This window comes from Scyliorhinus torazame, chromosome 15, assembly GCF_047496885.1.
Source record: "Scyliorhinus torazame isolate Kashiwa2021f chromosome 15, sScyTor2.1, whole genome shotgun sequence".
NCBI lineage: Eukaryota > Metazoa > Chordata > Chondrichthyes > Carcharhiniformes > Scyliorhinidae > Scyliorhinus > Scyliorhinus torazame.
The window spans coordinates 105411003-105436940 of record NC_092721.1 but is presented as its reverse complement, the minus strand read 5'-3'; the positions used below and the strand labels follow the sequence as shown (position 1 = coordinate 105436940).

Here is a 25938-nt window from a genome sequence, read left to right as displayed (position 1 = left end):
GCTGCCTGGGGTTCTTCTCGTATTACGCTCAGTGGATCCCAAACTATGCGGACAAGGCCCGCCCACTCATATAGTCCACTCATTTCCCCCTGACGGCAGAGGCCCAACAGGCCTTTGCCCGGATCAGAGCTGATCTTGCCAAGGCCACAATGCCCACTGTAGACGAAACACTTCATTTCCAAGTAGAAAGCGACGCATTAGACGTCGCCCTTGCCGCCACCCTCAACCAGGCAGGCAGGCCCGTGGCATTCTTTTCCCGCACCCTCCATGCCTCTGAAATTCGGCACTCATCCGTCAAAAAGGAGGCCCAGGCTATCGTTGAGGCTGTGCGACATTGGAGGCATTACCTGGCCGGCAGGAGATTTACTCTCCTCACTGACTAACGGTCGGTAGCCTTCATGCTCAACAAAACGCAACGGGGCAAGATCAAAAATGACAAAACCTTGCGGTGGAGAATCGAGCTCTCCACCTATAACTACGAGATTAAGTATCGCCCTGACAAACTCAACGAGCCCCCAGACACCCTATCCCGAGGTACATGTGCCAGCGTACAGGTAGATGGACTCCGGACTCTACACGACAGCCTTTGTCACCCAGGGGTCACTCGGTTGTACCACTTCATTAAGGCACAAAATTTGCCCTACTCCGTCGAGGAAGTAAGGACTGCCAGGTCTGTACGGAGTGCAAACCGCACTTCTACCGGCCGGATCGCGCGCACCTGGTGAAGGCCTCCCACCCCTTTGAACGCCTCAGCGTGGATTTCAAAGGCCCCCTCCCCTCCTCCGACCGACACATGCGAAAACAGCGTGAGAGGAGAGCGAGCCGGGACAGCGAAAACAGCGCGGGAGGAGAGAGCTGGGAGATTTAAAAAGCACGGGAGGAGAGAGCCGGGACAGTGCTGGGAGAGGTGAGTGCACAAAAGGTGTGGCAGGAGTGCCTTTAGTCACCGAGTGCTGATTGGAACAGAGTGCATCTGAGTTTAGGTGAGTGACTGAGTTCGGGTGAGTGGCGAGAGAGGGCTGTGTTTTTGTTGGTGTTCGGGTTTATCCTTGAGGCTCTATATAAAAATTTAAAAAATTATTATTTAAATTAATTAACTAATTGAATATGGCTGGACAGGTGATGTGCTGTTGCGGTATGATGATGGAACTGGTGGATCCCATTGAGACCGTCAGTGACCACATCTGCAGCAAGTGTTGGCTGCTCGAGGAACTTCGGCTCAGAATTGATGAGCTGGAGACCGAGCTGCACACACTGCGGCACATCAGGGAGGAGGAAAATTACCTGGGCACTTTGTTTCAGGAGGCAGTCACATCCGGTAGAATAAGTACCGTTAATTCGCACAGTGGTCAGGGACAGAGTGGTGTGACTGCAAGGGAGGCAGGTAGGGGGATCCTGAGTTTAGGAGTTGAAGGGCCTCAGCCCTTGACCTTGTCCAACAGGTATGAGGTACTTGCTCCCTGTGTGGATGAGGAAGAGGGCTGTAGGGAGGATGCGTTGACTGACCACTGCACCGTGGTACAGGAAGCCATTCAAGAGGGGGGAGCAAAAAGACAAGTGGTAGTTGTAGGGGATTCTATAATTAGGGGGATTGATGGCATCCTTTGTAAGCCAGATCGAGAGTCCCGCATGGTATGTTGCCTGCCCGGTGCCAGGGTGAGGGACATCTCTGATCGGCTTGAAAGGATTTTGGAGAGGGAGGGGGAGGATCCAGTTGTTGTGGTCCACGTTGGGACTAACAACATAGGTAAGACTAGGAAAGAGGATCTGTTTGGGGATTATCAAACACTAGGGACTAAATTAAAGAACCGGTCCTCCAGGGTTATAATCTCTGGATTACTACCTGATCCACGTGCCAATTAGCAAAGGGTTGAGAAAATTAGGGAAGTTAACACGTGGCTAAAGGAGTGGTGCGGGAAAGAGGGATTCCATTTCATGGGGCATTGGCATCAGTACTGGGGCAGGAGGGACCTGTACCGTTGGGACGTTCTTCACCTGAACCATTCTGGGACCAGTGTTCTAGCGAATAGGATAAATAGGTTGGTCACAAGGACTTTAAACTAGCAAGTTGGGGGGAAGGGAAGTGTAAAGCTATGGACAGTATAATGGTTAATGGAGATCAAGGCAGCAGGTTACGTGACAGGTTATTATGTAGAGATATGGGTTCAAAGACCAGGAAAATTGGGAGAAAGGGTAATAGGAAAAATAATTTGCGAAAAGTTACTGATCAAGGTGTTAGGATTCATAACAAAGACATAAAAACAGCATAAGTGTACTTTACCTGAATGCTCGTAGTATGCGAAATAAGGTAAATGAGTTGATGGCGCAAATCATCGTGAATGACTGATTTAGTGGCCGGGTTAAAAGATGGTCACGACTGGGAGTTAAATATCCAAGGGTATCAGACTATACGAAAGGGTAGAATAGACGGTAAGGGCGGTGGTGTAGCTTTGTTGTTTAAGGATGGCATCCGGGCAATAGTAAGGGATGATATTGGTGCTATGGAGGACAAGGTTGAATCAATTTGGGTGGAAATCAGGAATAGTAAGGCGAAAAGGTCACTGATAGGAGCAGTCTATAGGCCACCAAATAGCAACAGGATGGTAGGGCAGGCAATAAGCAAAGAAATAACAGATGCATGTAGAAATGGTACAGCGGTTATTATGGGAGATTTTAATCTGCATATCGATTGGTTTAACCAGGTTGGTAAAGGCAGCCTTGAGGAGGAGTTTATAGAATGTGCCCGGGATAATTTCCTGGAACAGTATGTAATGGAACCTACAAGGGAACAAGCGGTCCTAGATCTGGTCCTGTGTAATGAGGCAGTATTGACTAATGATCTCATAGTTCGGGATCCTCTTGGAAGGAGCGACCACAATATGGTGGAATTTAAAATACAGTTGGAGGATGACAAGGTAAAATCAAACACTCGTGTTTTGTGCTTAAACAAAGGCGATTACAATGGGATGAGAGAAGAACTAGCTAAGGTAGACTGGGAGCAAAGACTTCATGGTGAAGCAGTTGAGGAACAGTGGAGAACCTTCCGAGCGATCTTTCACAGTGTTCAGAAAAGGTTCATAAAAGAAAGACGGTAGAAAGGGGAAAAATCGACCGTGGATATCTAAGGAGGTGAGGGAGAGTATCAAATTGAAGGAAAAAAACATACAAAGTGGCAAATTAGTGGGAGACTAGAGGACTGGGAAGTCTTTAGGGGACAACAGAAAGCTACTAAAAAAGCTATAAAGAAGAGTAAGGTAGACTATGAAAGTAAACTGGCTCAGAACATAAAAGCAGATAGTAAAAGCTTCTACAAATATATAAGACAAAAAAGAGTGGCTAAGGTAAATATTGGTCCTTTGGAAGATGAGACGGGAGCTTTAATAATAGGAGACGGGGAAATGGCTGAGGAGCTGAACAGATTTCTTGGGTCAGTCTTCACAGTGGAGGACACAAATAACATGCCAGTGACTGATGGAAATAAAGATATGATAGGTGAGGACCTTGAGATGATTGTAATCACTAAGGCGGCAGTATTGGGCAAGCTAATGGGGCTAAAGGTAAACCAGTCTCCTGGCCCTGATGGGATGCATCCCAGAGTGTTAAAAGAGACGGCTAGGGAAATTGTAAACGCACTAGTAATAATGTATCAAAATTCACTACACTCTGGGGTGGTCCCAGCGGATTGGAAAGTAGCAAACGTGACACCACTGTTTAAAAAAGGAGGTTGGCACAAAGCGGGTAATTATACTCCGGTAAGCTTAACTTCGGTTGTAGGGAAAATGCTGGAATCTATCATTGAGGAGGAAATAGCGGGGCACCTGGAGGGAAATTGTCCCATTGGGCAGACGCAGCATGGGTTCACAAAGGGTAGGTCGTGTATGACTAATTTGGTAGAATTTTTTGAGGACGTTACCAGTGCAGTAGATAACGGGGAGCCAATGGATGTGGTATATCTGGATTTCCAGAAAGCTTTTGACAAGGTGCCACACAAAAGGTTGCTGCATAAACTAAAGATGCATGGCATTGAGGGTAAAGTGGTAGCATGGGTAGAGGATTGGTTAACTAACAGAAAGCAGAGAGTGGGGATAAATGGGTGTTTCTCTGGTTGGCAACCTGTAACTAGTGGGGTCCCTCCAGGATCAGTGTTGGGCCCGCAGCTGTTCACAATTTACATCGACGATTTGGAGTTGGGGACCAAGTGCAATGTGTCAAAGATTGCAGACGACACCAAGATGAGTGGTAAAGCAAAAAGTGCAGAGGATGCCGGAAGTCTGCAGAAGGATTTGGATAGGTTAGGTGAATGGGCTAGGGTCTGGCAGATGGAATTCAATGTTGCCAAGTGTGAAGCTATCCATTTTGGGAGGAATAACAGCAGAATGGATTATTATTTAAACGGTAAGATGTTAAAACATGCTGCTGTGCAGAGGGACCTGGGTGTGCTGGTGCACGAGTCGCAGAAAGTTGGTGTGCAGGTGCAACAGGTGATTAAGAAGGCTAATCGAGTTTTGTTTTTTGTTGCTAGAGGGATGGAGTTCAAGACTAGGGAGGTTATGCTGCAATTGTATAGGGTGTTGGTGAGGCCGCATCTGGAGTATTGTGTTCAGTTTTGGTCTCCTTACCTGAGAAAGGACATATTGGCACTGGAGGGAGTGCAGAGGAGATTCACTAGGTTGATCCCAGAGTTGAGGGGATTAGATTATGACGAGAGGTTGAGTAGACTGGGACTGTACTCATTGGAGTTTAGAAGGATGTGGGGGGATCTTATTGAAACATATAAAATTATGAAGGGAATAGATAGGATAGATGCGGGCAGGTTGTTTCCACTGGTCGGGGAAAGCAGAACTAGGGGGAATAGCCTCAAAATAAGGGGAAGTAGATTTAGGACGGAGTGTAGGAGGAACTTCTTCACCCAAAGGGTTGTGAATCTCTGGAATTCCTTGCCCAGTGAAGCAGTTGAGGCTCCTTCTTTAAACGTTTTTAAGAAAAAGATAGATGACTTTCTAAAGAATAAAGGGATTCGGGGATATGGTGTACGGGCCGGAGAGTGGAGCTGAGTCTACAAAGATCAGCCATGATCTCATTAAATGGCGGAGCAGGCTCGAGGGGCCAGATGACCTACTCCTGTTCCTAGTTCTTATGTTCTTATGTATTTCCTCAGTGTGATCGATGAATACTCCCGTTTTCCCTTTGCCATCCCATGCCCCGACATGACGTCTGCCACCATCATTAAAGCCCTTAATTCTACCTTCACTCTGTTCGGCTTCCCTGCCCACATCCACAGTGACAGGGGATTCTCATTCAGGAGTGATGAGCTACGCCAGTTCCTGCTCAGCAGGGGTATCGCCTCCAGCAGAGCGACGAGCTACAACCCCTGGGGAAATGGACAGGTAGAAAGGGAGAATGGGAAGGTATGGAGGGCCGTCCAGCTGGCCCTACGGTCCAGAAATCTCCCGGCCTCCCGCTGGCAAGAGGTCCTCCCTGATGCACTACATTCCATTCGCTCATTACTTTGCACTGCTACTAATAGTACACCACATGAACGCCTTTTTGCCTTCCCCAGGAAGTCCACATCTGGGGTATCACTCCCAACTTGGCTCACAGCTCCGGGAACAGTGCTTCTCCGTAAACATGTGCGGCTCCACAAGGCGGACCAGTTGGTGGAAAGGGTGCACCTGCTCCATGCAAACGTATGCCTACGTGGCGTTCCCCGACGGCCGCCAGGATACCGTCTCCCTCAGGGACCTGGCACCAGCAGGTTCCACCCCCACAACACCCCTGGCGCCATCCTCCCCCTGCCCACCCCCATTGATGAAGAGGATTTCGGCACGCTCCCAGAGTCAACTTCGACCATGGCAGCACCAACATCGCCGGCTCCACTTCATCGATCCCAGAGGACGATCAAGGTGCCGGATCGGCTGAACCTCTGACCGGCCCACCGGATGTCCAGAGACATTTTTTTTCCCCCACTGTTCTGTAAATATTAAAGATTGCGAATTGTATATAGTTATCCACCACCCCCGCCGGAATCAATTTTAACAGGGGGTGAATGTGGTAAACGACTGTGTTCCTATATTAAGGGTTGAACGGTAGAACCTGCACTACAGGTTCACCTGGGCCCCTGCGTGCTAGCTCTGCCCAGGAGCCGGGTTATGAATATGCGTGGCCTTCAGCTAGCTGCCATTTTGTCAGCTGCTGTAGGAGGCCACACTTCAGATACTAATAAAGCCTCAGTTTGAATTCAACTTCGTCTCCAGCCAAATTGATCATGCCTCAATGTTCAAATACTTTTTAATTTCTGTGTTTCATTTTGAACTTACCTTTGCCAAAATAGTTGACACCATTGAAGGTTCCAACATGGCACACTGGCTGTGCCCCTGCCAGCAGGCAGTGCCACCTGGGTACCTTGGCACTGCCAGGCTGGCACCCATGTGGCACTGCCAGGGTAGCAGGCTGGCACTAGTGCCAGGGCACCACCCTGCACAAAGGGCAAGCAGCTGGATACCCCCACGAATGCCGTTCCGTCTTGTCGCTGTTTGTGGGGCACCAGCACCAAACAGCGCTTGCCTGAGGTCCCCGAGGCAAAGGGATTAGATCTCAAAGCCTCCGGTACCTTGGGAGTCTGAACATTAGTGTAAGGCTTACTGCCTCGCTCTAATATGCAGACATGCCAAAAGCCGATCCCACCCATAGTGGGTGGGATTCCCCTTGCAATGTCTCGCGAGATTGTGTTGAATCTCACGAGGCATTGTGAGCTGGGTAGATCTGGGGAGCGGGGCCTCCCGGCTTTCACCGGCCCCGCTGCACCGCTTTCCTGGCGCAGCATAGCTGGAAGATCGCACCCATAAAGATCTTTGACTTGTGGCTGGAGATTCGATTACCAAGTTGATAGTGGTTTGCAGGTGGCAATCCATTCAGCAGCTGTTTATTGGTAGTCCTGGAGGCCTCCTGTGCAAGGGACAATATCAGAGAATCAAAAGCAATGGCGTGGGTATGAGCAAGGAAATTCTGTGCAATAGCTATTCTATCCTTCAGTTGAAGAGCAAGTAGCTATAAATTTTGGCTGAAATGAGCAGTGTTGGACAGGCTGGTACATTGGGAGGAAAGGCAGACTGCACAGAGATATGAAGACTTAAATAAATCACTTAAATATTTACTTATAATCCCAAGAAAGGCTGGCTGGCTGATAGCTCCAAATACAAATACATTGATGCAGAGACACCTGGTGGCCAGGCAGGCATCATGAACATTTAGCTAAGACTTTCCAGTGAAAGCATCACCGTCACAGCATCACGTAGAGAAACATGTTAGTGAGTCCATGTCAATATTAATGCTCCACTATAGGTGTCAGATCTATTGTAAATCAAATGAATAAATATTATGAAGACAGTTGACATGGATTTTCTTTTTAAAAAAAATCTTTTTATTGGCATTTCTCATATTTATGAACAATTGTGTATATACACATCACATTTTTCTTACCCACGTTAATTTACTTTGTTGTACAGAGAGGTTTATTTGGTCTTTCATTTAATTGACCGTATACACATTTTGCCACCCTCTGGATCGGTTTATAGTCCCTCCCCCCTTACCCTTTTGGCTTCAGTTGTGTTTTGCTTTTATTTTCAGGGATAGCTCCCTCCTTTTGTGGTTTCCCCACCTTGATTCTGTCTCTCCCCCCCCCCCCCCCCCCCCCGGGTTGCGCAGTCCTTTGGTGCCCAGTTCATCCTCCCATTTGTGACTGGTCTCGTCCAGTGGTGTTCGAGCTCTGTCCAGCAACTGTCCATATATTTTCCCACATAACCCCCCCTTTTTGTTGCTTGTGCCTATCAGGTCCTCTAGTAGTGTGGTTTTTGGGGCTCCCTGCTGTCTCTTTGCAGAGGAAGTGTTTTATTTGGATATGTCTCTTTTCCTGTCCTTTTGCAGGTTTCCACTTCCTCGTCTGTTCATCCAGTGTCGCTAGTCTGTGCCCTATGTAAAAGTCACCGACCGTCAGTGTGCCCCCATCCCGCCTCCATCTTTTGAAGGTGGTATCTAGCCTAGCTGGGGGGAATCTGTGATTGCTGCAGATGGGGGGCCATGGAAAACATTTTTGTTAGCCCAAAGTGTTGTCTCAGCTGGGTCCACATTCTCAGCGTGGCCACTACCACTGGGCTCGTTGTGTATCTTGTCTCAAAATCTCCCGAAAAAAAATTGCAAAAAGGATCAAAATACCATGCCTTGGCAGGAGCCACTTTTTGTGCGATCTGCTTTCAGGCGCCCTCACCGCCTTCGTCCAACATGGATTGTCAGTGTATTTTCTGGCAGCGGGTGGTTCTGTCTGGAGGGTTGGTAGTAGATGCGAATGACTGGCCGAATGCTGGAGTTAATATAAAACAATATTTTTGGATTTGGTTCTGCCAGCACAGTAAACTAGCATGACTCGAGTGGAAAATCCAGGGCATAATGTGTCTGTATTCGTATCCTGTCACATTGCATGTGCGGAATAAAGACCAAATATGGAGCTGAATTCTCCACTGTCGGGATTCTCCGTTTTGCCAGCAGCCCGGAGGTTCCAGACAGTGTGGGGCTGTCCTCCAATGGGAAACCCCATTGACCAGCCGGCGAAACGGAGAATCCCGACGGCGTGCTGCACCGTGGGACAGAGAAACCCACCCAGGATCTTTTACTGCTGATGTGCACGGAGAAGATGGGGAATAATTGAATCGGGTGCACGGTATTATCCAGAGTCAATTTTTAAGTCCTAAAGTCAGTTTTTAAGTCTAAATTTTATAACCTGGATTCCGTTGTCTAGATGGACCAAATAAATATTTTGGTGAATAATACAATTGGCTGTCAGACCTATTGGAATTTCTCCAAATGGAGAAAATTAAATTCACCATCCGAGGGTCAGAGGGCTTCCACAAAATGTGCGAGCCATTCACTCGGTTGTTCCAAGACCTGTTCGTAGCCAACAGCCAAAGAACAGGACAGGGTAGCCACGACACAGCAAGGAAGGGGGTGGGGGTTGGGAAGGGGAACATGGAACCCAACCATGCCCAACAAAAAAGACAAGACACAGCATCACACTAATGTAACTGGAGCAAGGTACAAGAACAGACAAGGGAAAAAGACATACTAGACAGTCGGGGGGGTGGGGGGTGGGGGGAGAGAGAAACAGGGGTCCCAGACAGAATCAAAAACCTGGAGACCAAAAAACAGGAAACTGCTACCGCTACTGTAAATAATGCAAGACGACTGATGTAAATAATAGAACAGACCGTTGTGTGTAATATTTTTCTTTATCCTTTTTTTCCTTTGTCTCCTAATGTATGTCCATGCTTATCCTTGTTCTGTATACTCCAAAAATCTCAAAAACATTTAAAAATATTAAATTAAAAAGACAGTGCAGTAAATATATTGCTCATGTTGCCTTGGGCGGTACATAGCAGGGGCAGCATGGTAGCACAGTGTCTAGCACTGTTGCTTCATAGCGCCAGGGTCCCAGGTTCGATTCCGGATTGGATCACTCTCTGTGCGGAGTCTGTACGTTCTCCCAGTGTCTGCGTGGGTTTACTCCGGGTGCTCCGGTTTCCTCCCACAAGACATGGTGTTAGGTAATTTGGACATTCTGAATTCTCCCTCGTGTACCCTTAAAGGTGCCGGAATGTGGCAACTAGGGGCTTTTCACAGTAACTTCATTGCAATGTTAATGTAAGCCTACTTGTGACAAAGATTATTATTTAATGTCGCATGTGAACTGGAACTAAATACATTCTGATGTTGATTCTTCATTACTGATCTAAATCTCTACATGGTTCTGCAACACAATGGTGTTAACAAATTAAAATGAATTGTATTACTAAAGGAGAAAATACATGTGGTAAATAAAATGCATTGACAAGTAATCAGTTCCAGAGTTAACAGCCACAGGGATATGGCAAATGAACTAACTCCTATTAATATAATCTTTACAATGGCATTGTATTTGCAGCAAGCCACAAATCAACTCAACTCTCAGCAAGCAGCCATTTTCCTTGTTCACCCCTCACACCAATGTACATGTAGAAAGAAAGCAACTTTGTCGATTGTCACCAAACTAGTCAAAATTCCTGGTGATATCTGTACTTGGGTGGTGTAAATGGGTTGTCCATGCACTCAGCTATTTAAATGTGATTTTGTGCGTCTCTTTAGAAATAGATTAGAGCTGTCAAACTCTATTCTGTTTTTCTTACATCAAAATGTGCTTGAAGAGTTGGCAACTATGGAGATATTGGGGGACCAGTGAGGATGCGGAGGTCATATGGGGCAGAAGGTCAGAGGTTGAACCAATCTAAGCTCCGTGATATACCTCTGAGACCACACTTAGACGAAATCAAGAGAGGACGTGGCAGGGTTGGGGCGGTTACTTTCAGATTTTCATAGCTTGAGAATGGTTTGTGCAAGCTCCTACAACACTACCCATATGGATGGGTATAGACACTGAAGTTACTGCCTATAACCCCTGCATTTTTATGAACATATAGTATTGGTATTAAATAAGTTAACTTTTTAAAAAAATGGAATGTTCATCTTTGGTGACGTCATTATCAATGATGGTTATATGACAATTATTCAAATAGATTTCACTTGCTGTTATTTGAAGGCTTTTAGATACTGATTTTATTCCAATTCTCTAAACAATACATGGTTTAGTTGCTTTTAACAGTAACAATAATACATTGAATGAAACAGTACTTTGTAGCAAGATAGATCTATTTGGTTCCATAGATACATTTTAACTTTCCGTAATTAGCTGGAAACTATTGCCACACACTGGCCTGTCAGTCCAAACTGCAACATTGATTTAAACCGAAGGTAAAAAAGCAAGTAAAAACATGCGTTCAAGTGAAGATGCTGTTGTTGAGCAACCAAGTATCAACATCCAGCTCTGCTCAAAGTGCACAAAAGTCCCCCAGCTTCAACACAGCAGCCAATATGAAATCTCATAACCCATTCTAAGCGCTCAGAGGCTGCTAAATTACAGGTTTTGTGCTGTGACCCCGCTCACCAGCTATAGGTTAAAATCAACAAAGTTCAGTTCACATGAGAACCTTGCAGCCAATAAGGAGCAGGATGATCTCCCATCTCACTAGCCAGCTTTTAGAATAATTTATAAAAATCATTAACATTAATGCACCAGAACTAGATTTCCCCAAAACACGGCAGAACAGTTGTATAGCAGATCAACAATCTGTTCTTCCCAGGAAAATCCTAATATTTTATCAATATAAAGATCATTAAATTCCAGAGGTTCTCATTGCTTGTTGCTGAAGGTCATCTTTCATTTTCTATTTTTGCCACAACCGATAAAACCCTAATGCTATTGCTAGGCAGGTAAAGACGGACGCTGTAGAACAATAAAACAGAAAACAAAATTAGATACATTTATACTTTTCTATAAAACTGAACTCCAAACTATATAATTTCAGAATGCACACAGAGCTGACCAGACCAGGGGCTGGATTCTCCGCAGCCCCGCGACAAAATCGTGATTGGCGCGGGGGAGGAGAATCCACATTTACGACAGAATCGGTACCGGCGCTGCTCCCACGATTCTCCGGTCCCCGGAGAATTGCTCCTGCGCGAATTACGCGGCACGGTTGGGGGGCCATCGCCCAGAGGCCCTCCCAGCGATGCTCCGGTCCCGACCGGCCAAACTCCCGACGGCATGGTCTGGCCAGTCGGGACTCGTTTGTGGCACCCTGTTGGGGCGTGGGGGAATCAAATACCATGGTGGGGGGGGGCCTTATGGGCAGCTGGGGAAGCAATTGGGCAGGATAGATCGAGCGGTGCCGGCGCAGATCGTTGGGACCTTCTTTGTTGGTCCAGGTCCGCCGGCTTGAGTCCACCATCGCGTTCAGCGGGCCGCTGCAGGCCGCCGCTGTGCACATGCACGGACTCGCAACCTGAAGTGAGGGGACCCATTCGCGCAGCTGAAGCTGCGAGAAACACTCCGGGGCCCTGCCAGCCCCCTGCAGGTAGGAGAATCGCTGTAAATTTTTTAAATGGAAAGTCTGGCGTGAAACGCCAGCAATTTACCCCCCCCCCCCACCCCTGGGCAATGTCACCCCCCACACATATGGGCTTCACAACCCCACCCTTCAAATCCTTTCATGGGCATGCCCCCCCATTGGGCCCTGACCCTTGGCAGTGCCATTCTGGCACCTGGGCACCTTGCATTGGCACCTGGGCAGTGCTCCAGTCAGCTTGGTGGTGACACCCAGGACCTTAGCAGTATCAGGCTGCCAGTGCCAAGGTGCCAGCTGGGCAGTGCCAAGTCCAGTGGGGGCGACCCTGCACTATCCCCGTTCTTGTGGACCAGTATTGATCAATGCCTGGCTGCAGACTCCCTCGGGAGGCTGGAGAATCAACGGGGATCGATGTATCCTGGGTGAGTAGGCTTACGACCTACTTCTGCGAGCATAGTGTGGTCCCGTCCCTTTTGGGTGGAGTTCCGAATCTGACACCTCGCGGGACTTGCCTGAATCAGCAGAGGCTGCCGGGGAACCCGCGAGAGGGTTTTCCTGGAATTCTCCGGCCGTGTTGTGCTCTCGCTTGAGCACAACATGGCCAGAGAATCGCGCCATAGTTTCAGATCTTGGCTGAACCAGTCCTTGGAATATAACCTTGAAGTCAAATCTCAGTCTTTTCTATTCCCCATTCACCACTCCTAGTCTGAGATTAGCAAAAAGCTGAGAGGTGTTGTGCTGCATTGGCTTAATTCCTTTTCTGTTTGTCAATGCTTCCATATTGGGTCCAGTGTTACTGCAGGGAGATTGGAGTTCAAGTTTCAATTTCACATTTTTAAACTTTAATCTCAATCCTGATAGGTCCCATTGGCCCAGACATTTATGGTTTTTCTGCACACTTTGGCTTTCGCACTGTGGCCATGCTGTGTCCACTCAGTCTGCTGATTCAGGTACAATTGTTTTGTTTCCCCCTCTCATCCCTTAATGCCATCAACACCATTAATTATTCGTCTGGCCCAGCAATATACTGGATCCAATGGCCTATTTATTCCTATTGGCTCAGATTCTCCAATTTATTTATATCGCACCTTTGAGATACACATCTCAAGGCACCTCACAGCACCATTACGAAACAAAATTTGACACCGAGTCACATAGGTAAATAATAAGTAATGGTTATAAGTAAGGAAGTGATCAAAAACTTGGTTAAAGAAATAACACTTAGGAGAGAGATAGATAAGACAGATGGAGGGGTTTGGAAGGGTGTTCCAAAGCTTAGGGTTCTGGCAGCTCAGTGCATGGCCACCAATAGTGGCGCGATTAAAATTGGGGATGGAGGGCGGCGCGGTGGCGCAGTGGTTAGCACTGCTGCCTTATGGCGCCGAGGACCCGGGTTTGATCCCGGTCCCGGGTCACTGTCCGTGTGGAGTTTGCACATTCTACCAGTGTCTGCGTGGGTCTCACTCCCACCCAAAGATGTGCAGGGAAGATGGATTGACCAGGCTAAATTGCCCCTCAATTGGAAAAAAAATAATTAGGTACAATTTATCAAAACAAAAAGCACAGAGATCTTAGAATGTTGTCAAGCTAAAGGAGGTTACAGAGATAGTGAAAGAATTTGAAAAGAAAAGAAGGCTGATAATTTTAAATTTGAAGCATTGCTGGATCTTCTACCAATATAGGCCAGTGAGAATGGGAGTACTCAGAGAAAGGATCATGATATGAGTTAGGATATGGGAAAAGTTTTGGATGAAATTAACTAAAGGATGGAAGGCCGGCCAGGAGACTTGAGAAAGAAAATAGAGAAACTTGGGGTAGATACAAAAGAGCCATACCTAATATTGGTATTTTGAAATTAACTCAAATTTCCAATAAAAGTGATGTATTTAAAAAGTTAGAAGTGCAATAGATATATAAAAGCAAGTTTTAATTATTGAAAAATATACACCACCATAGATTTCTAAATATCCACCCAGAATTAATCAGTTTTTTGACAAAAATTATCAAAATGTAGAATAATCACAATGCAGGCAAAGGACATTAGTAATATTTAATAAAGTAACTAATTGCCACTATCAACCCAAGGGATAAACCTCAATAGGTCTTTTCTATTGCTTGACTTTATGTTCTGAGCAACTGATTTAATGGGAGGGATTCTGAGTCCAAGTTAGCTGTCAGTGTAAACGGCGATGAGACCCTAAAATCTTGCGCGAGTCAGGAAATGATGAGAATACACTGCCCTCTGGCAGTGTCAGGGTTGGGCCTTTTGGGGAGCCCCATTGGAGGGGATTCCCCTTATCTGAGCTGGGGGTCACCCCACTCCTTGTGGAGGGGGCTTTATTTATATCGCAGGTCGGGATGCCCTTTAAAGATGGCACCCCCATCTTCGTGGCGCTGGCGTTGCTGGCTTTATCACGCCTGCCCCACCACAGTGATGGTGAAAATCACGGCCCCAGATTTTTTATTTGCACAAGAGTGCACTAAAATCTGGAGAGAAAACACGGATAAATGGAGAGCTGCACGCTGGTTTACCAGTCACCGCGTGTGCACTGAGGGGAAGATTCTGCCCAGATGAGAAACAAATTTACAAAAAGTAGTTCTTCGTTTTATCAGTATTACCACATACATTTCTTGCCCTGCTGCTGGGGTCAACACATAACATCTGGGCTTCTTCCAGATGAAAATTCCTACCAGAAGTCTGCCAAAAATAAGTTAATTAGACTCTTGGGAAAGGTTTATGCCGAAACATTAAATCTACCTTCATCTTAATTTCCACAAATCCTTCCCTTTTAATTGATGCATATTCTACTTATATGACGGACACTCTTAAATTGAATTTTAGCAGCAGAAAAGAGCCCTGAAGTTTCTTCATGATGTAATGTACTTTTACAGTCACCAGGGACTAATGACAGACAATATTTTCAGTCACAGTGCTCGGATTAGTCCATGGGAACACTCAAAATCAGTGCACGGCAGTTACCACAGACCAGTGCAAAATGAATGTCTGTCCCACATGAATTCTCTATCCTCATTGATCCTATCAAACAGATTAACTAAGCAGTCAGATTGCTGGAAGCATTAAGGGTCACACGGTCACTATTGGCAATGCACAAAGGGAAATATTAATATTGGGAAAGAACAACTATTGTTTGTCAATGAAATTCTTCAACCAGGACGCACACCGATTATTATATACAGATGTAATACAATATGCTGACAATGGTTTATTCCATTTCAGTTCTATAAAATCTGGTTAATTATTTTATCTGAGCTATCAACAAGAGATGCAGCTTGTGGATTTTTAACCCTACTGTACACTATATTCAGTTTTTCAAACGGGAGAAAATTGCATATCCCTCTTCCTCACATATCAAACTAAAATAATCTGAATGTACCAGCCAGTGAGAAATTTATAAAAGTATATAGAGGAAAGACCAGCTGTTTGTTACATATTTTGACTCTACCACCACATGCAAAACGATGAAATCAAACTCTCAAAAACTAGTAAAAGGGTATTCTCTTCATTGAAAAATATGTTGCTCTTTCTAGTCCTTTGCCAATATATTGCAATTCAATGATGCAATTTCCACCAGTGTATTATCCCTGATCTGTAACGGAAACACTGTTAACAATTATTCTCTACTCCCCTCTTTCTCTCAACAGAAGATAAACAAAACGGTAGTAATTCTATTTCATAAATCCAACCCCCCTCCCCCCCCCCCGCATCTCTTCCACAATCTTACCTGCAAGATACCTCATTGTTTCCAGTTTAAGAGATTCCAACATGGTCTTGAGTGAAGCAACATCTGTGTCAATTTTTTTGTTTGTTTCTGTTATGGCACGGTCTGTTCCTGAGTTCTGAAAAGGATCCACATCAATCACAATAAGTAAATCTGCAAAGAGTGGCACTATTGCGTTTGCAAGAGGTCACATTGCTGTGCTCTCATGAGCAGAGTAGATCATAGTAGGCAATAAGCATCACCAAAACAGAATAGCTAGTCATTATCATATTGCTGGAAGTGTGAGAGCCTTCGCAACAAAATATTGGATCATCATCATTGTAGGATTGAATGATAATCCAGATTTCTTTATCAGAAACAAAAAATTTGCATTCATATTAATCAGTCATCTTAAAAACTTACCAATTCAGTAAATTCATTTCTAGACGTCATTAACTGCTTCTCTCTTTCTCTAAACTAATGAAAAATTAAATGATTATAGATGTGAAGTATTAACACTTGCTCAATAAAATGATTTGATAAGCTGATCACATTAAGAAAATTCTATTTCATATTTGAGGAAATTCCATAATACATTTAAACTGATAGGTTTATTCCATTTGAAAATGCATAAAGATCACTTTGTAACTACACCTTGAAGGATTTTCCATCCCAATAGTATTTGTACACAGCCAGCTGACTGGGATAGGTGGTTTCGATATTAACCATCACACGATCATTATTTGAGGCAATTATTTACATTGTTCAGTGGTACTTTAAGTCTGCATACAGTCATCAGGTGATTCTACAGCAATATTTTCAGTTTATCTGATGTCTGAACAGAAATAGAAGTGTTTTTCAATCACATTGATTGCGAGTAATAAAATAAGATTACTTTAAAATTCCTGTTTCTTGATCGAAAAGCTCTTCACCATCTCAGTAATTACTTACTTGGCTCTCAGAACTTGGCCCCACATAATGTCTTAATTGCCCATAGTTTTTTTGCAGAGATTCTTGTGAAGTTAGTGTCCTTCACATAATAGTACATTTGAATTCAACACCCAGACCATTTAAAAGCCATTTTACATCCACCATTGTCGGGAAGAAGCCATTTCCCATTTTTTCTGCTGATCAAGTTCCATTAATGGAAATTTCAAAAATACTTTGAACCCACGATAACTGCAGATATTCTGGAAAGTTGACCCTCACCCAACACGAGATTGTTTCCCATGCCTCCCTCCCACTAAATTATACAATTGTCTCCTGCTGATATGTTTCTCACCCACAGCCAATTTGTTCCCCTTGCTTGGAGTTATTTAACCTGGTTAGTTACCCTATCCTTTCCCCCTCTGTCCATCTGACTTCTTACTCTCATCTTGTTACATTGTCCCCCTACGTCTAACTCTGCTTAATATTGCACTTCTCTCATGCACAACACTGCGAAAAACCAAATAATTCAATTTAAAAGGAATTTTTAGCAAAGCTGGCAAGACATAAACTAGCAACAAGCTTGCAGAAATATCACAATAAATTACCATGTCCATAATTCTGCTCTTTTCCAAGTTCATGTCCAGTTTTGTATCATTTCTGATCTTCTTAACTTCATCCTACAAAACCAAGAATACAATGATGCCCCATCAGCTCAAATGAATTTGGGAAGGTACTTAACAGGATGTGCCTGTGATAAATCAGTCTACAGAGCAACTTACCAAAAGCTGTTGTTTTAGATGCTCCAATTCAATTTTAATTTTCTAAAAAAGAACGAAGAACTGAGGTAAAATACTCAAATGCTAAAAGTATAATCAAAACACTGATTTTATTTTAAAAAACATAGAAATTGGTGGCACCCCACCCGGTGTGCAATTGGAAGCATCTACAGCAATGACAGGTAAGTCAACATTCAATCCTTTTTGTTCCTGGGAATGTAAAGATGCTGTTGATTTAACATCTCATTGCAACATTTAAACACGGTTCATCATTCATACACCTTGAGACCAGGGCCGGGATTCTCCCCTACCCGGCGGGGCGGGGGGTCCCGGTGGGATGGAGTGGCGGGAACCACTCCGGTGTCGGGCCGCCCCAAAGGTGCGGATTTCTCCGCACTTTTAGGGGCCAAGCCCTCACCTTGAGGGGCAAGGCCCGCGCCGGAGTGGTTGGCGCGCCACTAGCTGGCGGGAAAGGCCTTTGCTGCCACGCCAGCCGGGGCCGAAGGGACTTCGCCGGATGGCGGAAATCCGTGCATGCGCGGGAGTGTCAGCGGCTGCATGCGCATGGGGGGGGGTCACTTCTGCGTCGGCCATTGGGAGGCTAAGGCCGACGCGGAAAGAAAAGTGTGCCCCCATGGCACAGGCCCGCCCGCGGATCGGTGGCCCCGATCGCGGGTCAGGCCACTGTGGGGGCACCCCCTGGGGCCAGATCGCCCCTCGCCCCCCCCCCCAGGACTCCGGAGCCCGCCCGTGCCGCCTGCTCCTGCCGATAAGGGAGGTGGTTTGATTCACGCTGGCGGGACCGTCATTACAGCAGCGGGACTTCGGCCCATCACGGGCTGGAGAATCGCCTGGAGAATCGCCAATTCCCACCCCCGCCGAATTTTCGGTGCCAGAGAATTCGGCGACTGGCGGGGGCGGGATTTACGTCACACCCCCAGCGATTCTCCGACCTGGCGGGTGGGGGAGGGGGGTTCGGAGAATCCCGCCCCAGGTTAGGAAGGTGGCTGTGCAAAATGCCCTGTTGATGCCACAGAACATTAGACTTTCATTTGAATAGGCAAAAGTTTAACGTCTCATCTGAATAATGGTTTTGCCAATCTAGCACTTCCCCAGAACTACACTGAAGTGTTACCCTAGATTCTAGCACAAAGGGTTTGAAATAACCAACTTCTGACTTGGAGCCAAAAATGCTGCTGAGTCAGCAATATTCTGAGGATCAGCATGGATTATAAAATTAATTGGACCAGCCACATAAATATTGTGGATACAAGAGCATGTCACAGGTTAGGTAGCTGCAACCAGTAACTCAATTTCTGACTCTCCAAAGCCTGTCCATCTGCAAGGCACAAGTCAGGAGTGCAATGGAACACTCTCCACTTGCCTGGATGAGTGCAGCTCCAACACTCAAGAAGCTCAACACAATCCATGACAAAGCAGGCGAATTGATTGCCACCCCACCCCCCACCTTTTACTCCCTCCACCACTGCCGTACAGGGGAAGCAATGTGTTCCATTTAGAAAATGCAATTCAGCAACGTGCTGAGGGTTCTTTGACAGCACCTTCCAAACCTGCAACTTCTACCACCTAGAACGGTGATTTTCAAATTGGGGGTCGCGACCTGCGGATGGGTCGTGGGATGGTGTCAAATGGGGTCGCCAAAAGGTCACCAAAATGATCCCTAAAGATCGTCTGACCATGATTACCGTTTTCTCTCCAGGTAAATTCTCACTGCAGTACAGTGCATGACCACATGAGGCTGATGCAGAAGCCAGTGCTGTGGACCTCCTTGCCTCTCTGGGCAGAGTGTAGTTGGGAAGTTTGCAGTCAGAGACCTGTAAAATTTTCTTTGGCTGGCATTTTCTGCTACTGTGTTCAGCGTCAGATTCTGTATTATTTCTTTTTTTTTAAAATTTCTTTTTTTTTTTTAAATTTAGAGTACTCAATTCATTTTTTCCAATTAAGGGGTAATTTAGCGTGGCCAATCCACCTACTCTACACATCTTTGGGTTGTGGGGGCGAAACCCACGCAAACACGGGGAGAATGTGCAAACTCCACACGGACAGTGACCCAGAGCCGGGATCAAACCTGGGACCTCGGTGCCGTGAGGCTGCAGGGCTAACCCACTGCGCCACCGTGCTGCCTTAGGATCTGTATTATTTCTTGAGTTCAGTGTGTCACTAACAAACCCTGTGCGTTATCATTCTCTCAGTTAACCTGGACAAACAGCCTCCTTCACCCTTACAAGCCCCTACATCCACTCTTTTCACTTCCGAATTGTCTGTCCACACCGGGGCTCTTGTCTTTCAAGGACGCTTCTTTTTTTCAAAACCCCTGCCGCTATCCACCCCCTCTTCCCAGGTACTCGTCCCCAAGCATCTGTCTCTGCCGTGTGGCTACATGGACTCCATAAGCTGAATCCGCTCCTCTACCACAAGGACCTTTGCATCTACCTTTATCGGGGCTTCAATGGTTCGCCAAGGATGGCATTAGCTGGCAACTAAACTACACTCATGTATACATGAGCTGGTGAAATGTTGCAGGTGTATGGAATGGAATGTGCCTGCACATTTTGCACATTGGTCTGCTGAACTGGACCCAGCATTGTGATTTTTTAAGCATGTTTTCAGTCTGTTACATAATTATTTGGGAAACAGTGCCGACAGGCGTCCCGTGACATTCGGTCAGACCGTGTTTTTAGTTCAGCCGTTAGGGCTCCTGTTTCTGAAGTGCAAGTTTTGAGTTTAATTTCCTATCCGAGGTCGTGTTAGGTTTTGAATGCGTGATCATGACGTGTTTAAAACTGTGCAATATTGAGCTTGTTAATCTTTCCAGCGTTTGCACCCAATTTTCCACATGTTAACAATGGGTGTGAAGATATAAAATAATTAAATAATCCTGAGTTACACCCTTTAGCAAGGTGTCAGGGTGGAGTTGTCCTTTTAAGGTGAAACAGCAGCTCAATTTACAAAGTTTACATTCAATAAATCAGAAGTGCCAACAGTGAATGTGATGTTTTTAACAGAAATTATGGAGAAGCTTTTGTGAATGTGGCGTGGGTTGCGATACGTCGGCCATTCTGTAAACGTGGGTCGCTGGAAAAAAAAGTTTGAAAAATGCTGACCAAGAAGACCAAGGACAGCAAGAAAATGAAAACACCCTCAGCAACAAGTTCCTCTCCAAGTCACATACCATCCTGACTTGAAAATAGATCGCCATACTTACATTGTCACTGGGTCAATACCCAGGAACTAAGACCATTGAGTATGTACCTACACCACACAGATTGCAGAAGTTTAAAAAAAGCAACCTACCACGACTTTCTCAAGGGCAATTCAGAATGGGAATAAATTGGCCTTGCCAGTGATGCCTAGGAATGTATTAAAGAAAGGAAATCAGTTGGTACAGACGACATAGGTTTTAAAAAATGGGATGAGGTCCTAGAACAGAATATAGAGAGTTAGAAAGAAAAGGTCTCAGGATTACTACCAGTGCCATGTGCTAGTCAGGATTGAAATAGCAAGATATAGCGAATGGACACATGGCTGAAGAGATGTTGTGAAGGGGAGTGTTTCAGATTCCTGGGACTGGTCCTGGGGCAGTGGTACCAGAACAAACTGGTTGGGTTACACCAGGGCAGGACCGAAATGATGTCCCAAGGAGAGTGTTTGCTAGAGTGGTTGGGGAGGATTTAAATGAAAATGGCAGGGGGATGGGAACCTATGCAAGGAGTCAGAGGAGGGGGGGGAAATCAAGGACAAGACCAAAAGACAGAAAGGGGAATAAGAAAAGTGATAGGCAAAGCAATTGAGGGCCAGAATCAAATGGCCACAGTGAAAAATAGTGGGAACGGGACAAGTAATGTTAAAAAGACAAGCCTTATGGCCTTAAGGGGCATTCATAAGAAAGTGAATGAATTAATTGTGCAAATAGATGTAAACTGGTATAATATATTCGGGATTACAGAGACATGGCTGCAAGGTGAACAGGGATGGGAATTGAACATCTATGGGTATTCAGTATCTAGGAAGGAAAGACAAAAAGGAAAAGGTGGTGAAGTTGCATTTCTGGTTAAAGAGGAAATAAACACAATAGTGAGGAAAGATATTAGCTCTGATGATGTAAAATCTGTATGTGTAAAGCTGAGAAACACAAGGGGGAAAAAACACATTAGTGGGGTTGTATATAGACCCCCAAACTGTAGTGTTAATGTTGGGAATTACATTAAATAGGAAGTTAGAGACACTTGTGATAAAGGAACATCTGTAATTATGGGTGACTTTAATCTGCATATAGATTGGGCAAATCAAATTTATTATACCAATCGAATAATAATTCCTGGACTGTACACAGGATGGTTTTCTGGACCAAAATGTTGAGGAACCAACTAGAGAACAGGCCATTCTAGACTGGGTATTGTGTAATGAAAAAGGAATACTTGGCAATCTAGTTGCACGAGACCCCTTGGGTTTGAGCCACAATATGATAGAATCCTTTATCAAGGAGGAAAGTGACGTGGTTGATTCTGTCTGAGACAAGTGTAGCCACCTGGGTTGGCCACTTCCCGACTTAAAATGGAGAACCGCAAAGACTAAAGGGAAATTCAGCCAACACAGGCAAAAACAAGCAAGTGCAGAAATCCTGGGCGGGATTCTCCACCCCCACGCCGAAGTGGCCGCGTCGTCGTGAACGCCGTCGAGGTTCACGACGGCGCGGAACGGCCCTGGTCCCGACCGATTCAGGCCCTGACAATGGGCCAGTATCGGGGCCGCATCATCTACCCGCACCAGGCCTTGTCGCCCGCGTAAAAGCAGCGCCGCATAGATGACGCGGCCGGCGCCGCATAACGGACACCAACCCGCGCATGCGTGGTTGCCGTCCTGTCCAAATCCGCCCCACAAGTAGATGGGGGACGGACCTTGCGGGGCGGCAGAAGGAAGGAGGTCCTCCTTCAGAGAGGACGGCCCGACGATCGGTGGGCACCGATTGCGGGCCACCCCACATTTAAGGTACCCCCCGGTGCAGGATCCCCCCTCGCCCCCCCACAGGCCGGCGCACCAGCGTTCACGCACCGCCCACTACTGTAGCGACCAGGTGTGGACGGCGCTGGGGGGAACCCGCCGTTTTGGCCTGGCCGCTCGGCCCATCCAGGCCTCAGAATAGAGGGGGTGCCGGAGAATCGCCATTTTCGGTGTCTCCGGCGATTCTCCGGCCCGCGAAACGCGACTGGGCCGTTCCCGCCGCTTGGGAGAATCGCAGGAGGGCGTCGGACCGGCGTCCCCGTAAATTTTGGCGGCCCAGGCGATTCTCCCAACCGGAGTGGGAGTGGAGAATCGCGCCCCCTGTGTATTGGAACTTGCAAAAACCAGACAGCACTGAAACCAGCAGCCACCTGCATAGTAATGAGCGATTCCCAGTCACAATTGATACACATCAGGTGAGTAAGGCCAAGCCAGACTCCTCGGCGCGAGCAGGAGCCAAGACAAAGGAAGGCCAACGGACATTTAGGGACTGCCCAGCGATCAGGGAACAACTCCAGTATTGGAGAAATCGATCCAAGTGATCGGAACGCAGTCCAATCATTTGGAACCAGGTACGGGGTCTGCCCCGAAGGGTGGGAAGCACCTGGGGACTATAAATAGAGTCCCCAAGTTCAAATCGTCCTTCTTGGTAGGTTCACTCAGCAACTCGAATCAACCTCTGAGAGTGAACTGCTAAGCTGTCGCAACAACCAAATAAGTCTCCAGTCAACGCTCGCTACGAGATAGGCGCTCCTAGCTACCAGTCCATACCAGCTTTTGAATCCTGCAGACTCAGGATCGAACGAAAGGCCATTTGTTCCCCTGACCTGGTGGGCCAGTTCCGAAGCCATGTATAGGCCTTTTAGTGATAGAGAATAGTCTAGAAAGTAGAGTTTATGCATGAGTAGTGATTTACTGTGTATAATGAATGTGTTTTGATTTGAATCTTACTAATTGGTGTGTTGAGTTATTGATCAGTACTTGAACTTGAACCTCGTGGCGGTATCATAAAGACACCTGGCAACTCTAGAGCAAAGGTTATAGAAACAGAGCAAATTCAGTAAAAGATACAACGTGCAACATTTAAGAGCCAACCAAAAGTTAGCAACATAAGGGTCCTGAATCTTAATAAAGGAAACTATGATGGTATGAGACATGAGTTGGCTATGATGGACTGGGAAATGTTACTTAAAAGGATGACAGTGGATAGGCAATGGCAAACATTCAAAAAGTGCATGAGTGAACTTTAACAATTGTTTATTCCTGTCTGACGCAAAAGTAAAATGGGAAAGTTGGCCAAATCATGGTTTAGAAGAGTAATTAAAGATAGTATTAAATCCAAGGGAGAAGTAGTATTACATCCAAGGGCGAGGTGTACAAATTAGCCAGGAAAAATAACAGACATGAGAATTGGGAGCAGTTCAGAATTCAGCAAATGAGGACCAAGGAATTGATGGAGAAGGGGAAAATAGAATGAGAGTAAGCTTGCAGCTAACAGAAAAACTGATTGTAAACTTTTCTATAGATATTTGAAGAGAAAAAGACTGATAAAGACAAATGTTGTTCCCTTACAGTCAGAAACAGGGCCCTTACAGGGCAGCACGGTAGCATTGTGGATAGCACAATTGCTTCACAGCTCCAGGGTCCCAGGTTCGATTCCGGCTTGGGTCACTGTCTGTGCGGAGTCTGCACATCCTCCCCGTGTGTGCGTGGGTTTCCTCCGGGTGCTCCGGTTTCCTCCCACAGTCCAAAGATGTGCAGGTTAAGTGGATTGGCCATGATAAATTGCCCTTAAGTGTCCAAAATTGCCCGTAGTGTTGGGTGGGGTTACTGGGTTATGGGGATAGGGTGGAGCTGTTGACCTTGGGCAGGGTGCTCTTTCCAAGAGCCGGTGCAGACTCGATGGGACGAATGGCCTCCCGCTGCACTGTAAAATTCTATGAAACAAGGGAATTTATAATGGGGAACAAGAAATGGCTGAACAACTAAATACTGTGGTTCTGTCTTCACAAAGGAGGACACACATAAGATACCAGAAATGAAAAGGAACATAGGGTTTAATGAGAGGGAGGAGCCAAAGGAAATCAGTATTAGTAGAGAAATGATGTTGGGGAAATTGAAGGCTGATAAATCCCAGGTCCTGACAATATACATCACAGAGTACTTAGGAAGTGTCCCTAGAAATAGTATGCATTGGTGGTCATCTTCCAAGATTCTGTAGACCACAAGACCATAAGAAACAGGAGGTGGCCCCTTGAGCCTGCTCCGCCATTCAATAGGATCCAACATTCTTCATGTCCACTTTCCTGCCCTTTCCCCGTAACCCTTGATTCCCTTACTGATCCAGAATCTATCTATCTCAGCCTTAAATATACACAAGCAATCTGCCCCACAGCTGTGTGGCAAGGAGTTTCAAAGACTCACAACCCTCAAAAGAAACTCCTCCTCATCTCAGTCTTAAATTGGCACTCCTTTATTCTGAGACTATACCCTCAGTTCCTGGACTCTCCGAGGGGAAACATTCCCTCAGTATTTAGCCTGTCAAGCCCCTTATGTTTCAATGAGATCACCTCTCATTCTTCTAAATTCCAAGGAATAGAATCCCAACCTGTTTAATCTTTGTACACCAGGTTAAAGTCCAACAGGTTTGTTTCGATGTCACTAGCTTTCGGAGCGCTGCCCCTTCCTCAGGTGAGCAGCGCTCCGAAAGCTAGTGACATCGAACCAAACCTGTTGGACTTTAACCTGATGTTGTAAGACTTCTTACTGTGCTCACCCCAGTCCAACGCCGGCATCTCCACATCATGTTTAATCTTTATTCACAAAACAACCTTCTCTGAGCTACCTCCAATGAAATAATATCCTTCCTTAAATAAGGGGACCAAAACTGCTCACAGTACTCCCGACGTGGCCTCTGCTGTACCTTGTACAGTTGCAGCAAGGCATCCCGATCTTATACTCCAACCACCTTGAAATAACATTCCATTAGCCTTGCTGATTGCCTGCTGCACCTCCATACAATTCCTACAGTGCAGAAGGAGGCCATTCAGCCCATTGAGTCTGCACTGACCCTCTGAAAGAGCACCCTACCCAGGCCTCCTCCCCCGCAACCCTGTAACCCCATCTAACCTTTGGATACGAAGGTGAAATTTAGCATGGCCAAGCTACCTAAACTTTGCACCTGCACATCTTTATACCTCTGTACGAGCTTTGTGTTTCGTGCACAGGTACCCCAAGTCGCTTTGTGTTGGAGCTTGCTGCAGTTTCCCCCCATTTAAATAATACTCTGTTCTTTTGTTTGTCCTTCCAAAATGAACTTCACAATTTCCCACATTATACTCCATTTGCCAACTTTTTGCCCTCTTACTACAATATCTCTTTGCAAACTGTTTGTATCCCTCTCACATCTTGCCTTCCACCTATTTTTGTGATGTCTGCAAATTTGGCTACAGTACATTCATCTCCTTCCTCCAAGTCAGAAATATATATTGTAAACAGTTCCAT

At 46.0% G+C, this 25938-nt stretch overlaps 1 protein-coding gene across 3 annotated transcripts in view; it reads right to left on the bottom strand.

The window, feature by feature from the left end:
• Positions 1-10611: 10611 nt before the first annotated feature.
• ccdc90b (coiled-coil domain containing 90B) overlaps positions 10612-25938 on the bottom strand; it is a 37369-nt gene continuing 22042 nt past the window's right edge. For 2 of the 3 annotated variants that reach the window (XM_072476533.1, XM_072476536.1), the window contains exons 5-9: positions 17416-17457; positions 17242-17313; positions 16130-16183; positions 15731-15845; positions 10612-11365 (exon numbers count right to left, since the gene is read on the bottom strand). In XM_072476533.1, coding sequence (XP_072332634.1) covers positions 11307-11365; positions 15731-15845; positions 16130-16183; positions 17242-17313; positions 17416-17457 — 342 coding nt within the window. In that variant the 3' untranslated portion in view covers positions 10612-11306. The remainder of the gene's footprint in view (positions 11366-15730; positions 15846-16129; positions 16184-17241; positions 17314-17415; positions 17458-25938) is intronic. The other variant, XM_072476534.1, reaches the window with a different exon arrangement.